The sequence below is a fragment of the Verticillium alfalfae genome, genomic scaffold (assembly GCF_000150825.1).
Source record: "Verticillium alfalfae VaMs.102 supercont1.8 genomic scaffold, whole genome shotgun sequence".
In the NCBI taxonomy this organism is placed as follows: Eukaryota; Fungi; Ascomycota; class Sordariomycetes; order Glomerellales; family Plectosphaerellaceae; genus Verticillium; species Verticillium alfalfae.
The window spans coordinates 1,090,877-1,093,865 of NW_003315031.1; the positions used below are offsets into that span (position 1 = coordinate 1,090,877).

At 52.4% G+C, this 2,989-nt stretch overlaps 1 protein-coding gene across 1 annotated transcript; it reads left to right on the plus strand.

Moving 5' to 3' along the window:
- Positions 1–855: 855 nt before the first annotated feature.
- VDBG_06753 (WW domain-containing oxidoreductase) lies at positions 856–1,875 on the plus strand (the record flags this gene model as incomplete). The annotated part of the gene is made up of 1 exon (XM_003003145.1): positions 856–1,875. The coding sequence occupies one exon, from the start codon at positions 856–858 to the stop codon at positions 1,873–1,875; it is 1,020 nt and encodes a 339-aa protein (XP_003003191.1).
- Positions 1,876–2,989: the final 1,114 nt, after the last annotated feature.

Consider the following 2,989-nt stretch of genomic DNA (forward strand, 5'->3'; position numbering starts at 1 on the left):
ATTCTTCCAAGCAACAGCTCATGGAGAGGGTCTTAGCTCTCCAACGTGCTCTGCTACTGCATGCATCCCCAAACAAAAGACCCGGTAGATACACAGCCATGTGTAGAGCTGGTAATTTACATTCCAAAGCACACGAGAATTGACTGCCGTCATTTGAGTACGAATTGCGGCGAAAAGACTGCTCGACGTCAGCATATTTTGTGCCGCGGATGAGTCGAGTACACCAACATGACAAACATGCAGCCTCATTCTTGCCTGAGAGCTTGTCTGCAGCAGCGGTGTGGGGAACTTGATATGCCTAAGCTTCTAGTCTGTCGCGGAGTTAACGGAGTCCAATACTGCCGAGAGCGCACCACAAACTAAGGCAGTGGACCTACATCGCCATGTACAATGCTCCAACCCGCTAACTTACGGGACATTGGAACTATGCAGACACTTCATGTAGTTCGGGACTTCCCTGCATGAGTACTTGAGCTTGGTATGGATCCTGGACGTAATGAGCTACCCTGTGACTCGGCCCAAAGTTTGAATCATGTAGCAATCCTTTGAAAGGTATCTTCAGCTCTTCCTACCAAGCAGCGTGTTTACAAAGCACGGGTTCGGTTCCTCCGAGCTTTGTAATAAGGCTTGAAATGCCGCTTTGATTCGCATCTACCCGACTCTTGATACTGTGTACGGCATTTACCCTCTACGCTTACTGGGTATATTGACGTGTCCAGAGCTTAGCATGTACTGATATATAACGAGGTGTTTCCGAGCTCATATTGGCGGCCCACACCCTTCACGGACTACAACAACGTCACCATTTCACCACACAAGCCAGAGTCCTTGAGAAGTTCCCCATCATCCATCGCAATGTCTAGATACGCCGCCTCCCACGTTAGCACCCAGGGTCCTGGAGATGCGCGGCCTACAGCTCTTCAGGTCGTTGAGGATGAAGACCTATTCAACAAGCTCGCCGGCAAGGTCGTCCTTGTGACGGGCGCAAACTCTGGTATTGGTGTCGAGACAGCGCGAGCCATCCACGCCACTGGTGCCACTCTCTACATCACTGCCAGAGACTCGGCCAAAGCCAAGCAGGCTATCGAAAGCATCAAGAACGGACCCGGCCCCAAGTCCGATGCGCCCATTCACGCCATAGAGTTGCGTCTGGATTCCCTTGCCTCAGTACGAGCAGCGGCCAAGGCCTTCCATGATAAGGGCGACAAGCTCAATCTACTCATCCTCAACGCTGGCGTCATGGCCACACCCGAGTGGAAGACGGAGGACGGTTTCGAGGCCCAGTTCGGCACCAATCACTTGGGCCACTTCCTCCTCTTTCAACTGTTGAAACCCGATTTGCTCGCAGCTTCCACGCCTGGTTTCCAATCGCGCGTAATTTCTGTGGCCTCCTCGGCCCATCGCTACAGCAAGGTCCGTCTTGACGACCTCAACTTTGAGAAGGATCCTTACGAAGCCTGGACTGCGTATGGACAATCTAAGACGGCCAATATCCACTTTGCCAACGAGATCGAAAGACGATACGGATCCAAGGGATTGCACGGCCTCTCTCTGCACCCCGGTATCATCCAGACCAACCTCTCTCAATATCTCAGCAAGGAGGTACTGGCGTCGTTTGCGACGAATGATGCGCTGATCAAGGGCATGAAGAGCGTAGGCCAGGGGGCGGCCACGACCATTTACGCTGCGCTGAGTAACGAATGGGAAGGCCGAGGCGGCAGGTATCTTAGCAACCTTGCCGAGGAGGGTCCAGCGGAAATCAGTGAGAATTGGTTACAAAGCGAGGTTGGCTACGCCCCCTGGGCTTACGATGAGGAGGCTGCAAGGCAGCTTTGGGAAAAGTCGAACAAGCTTGTGGGCATTGACGACGAGTAACAGACCTCGGCCTCTAGCGTACGTAGTCCTCAGTCTAGTAACAGATGAGCCGAGCATAGTATCAAAGCACCTGCCTTGTACACCTCCGGACCAAAACGAAGGAACAGCCTTAGGATACACTCTCTATGTACAAGAATGAGCTACGACCCCATGTCTCACTGCCCCTGTTTCAAACCGGACGGGACCAGTAATAGATACATCATTCTGCCCTCGTAACCATACTTAGCCTCCGGTCGTAAAAAAATCATTTCCTTAAGGCGCCGTCAAGCACTGATGTATAGCATAGATAATCCATAATATATCATAACACAAGCACGAACTCCGCTCGTGCATGCTCGCGCCACAGACGGTTTATGTCACATCTAGCGGCCGCTAATATTCATGTCAGGTGGTCCCGCGGAGCCACCGAACAGGGGGGCGGATTAGGCGCCAATGGTTCCGAGAACGTGTATGTAAGGAGCGGCGGAGGGCCAGAATGCAGATGTATTCCGACCCCCGATCTACTCTATTGCTACGGACTACGTATGGAAGGCCTCCTCAGTCCGCTCCAAATCAAGCATTGGCAATGTAGTGTTCCCCCGAGCGTCGATACTTCCGTCCCTGGTTTCCCCAAGACAAAGGTTGAGGATCTCTATTCCGGGGCCGTCATGAATACTATCGATCCACATGACTTGTTTCAACTATTCTGAACGTCGGGCCACGTCCTGCCTAGGTTGTCTAGGATCAGAGGGCTTAATCGTTGCCGGAGCCAGGTATGATCGAGGTCGTGGAACACAGATGTTGCCCCTACCATTAAAGCCCAGGCGAAGAGATAGCTCTCGCCAGCCGTGGCGGGTGTAAAGGCCTGGCAAGCTTGTCGCAGCTGGTTGGCCAGATGGGGGTATTCAAATTTGATACCAGGGAAACTCCAGAAAACGGTCGTCAAGAATGCTAGAAGTGACAGCCGAAGAGCCCTGGAGGGTATTGTTATCATTTATGTGTCAGCATAAGCAGGCGGGACTGAATGGATGTCATGAGCTCTTCGAGCGACATCTCCCGTATTCTTTTTGACCGGATCGTGCTATCGTTGATGAGCTTGTGAGAGACCCTGCACATCTTCCAGATGCTGTACAGC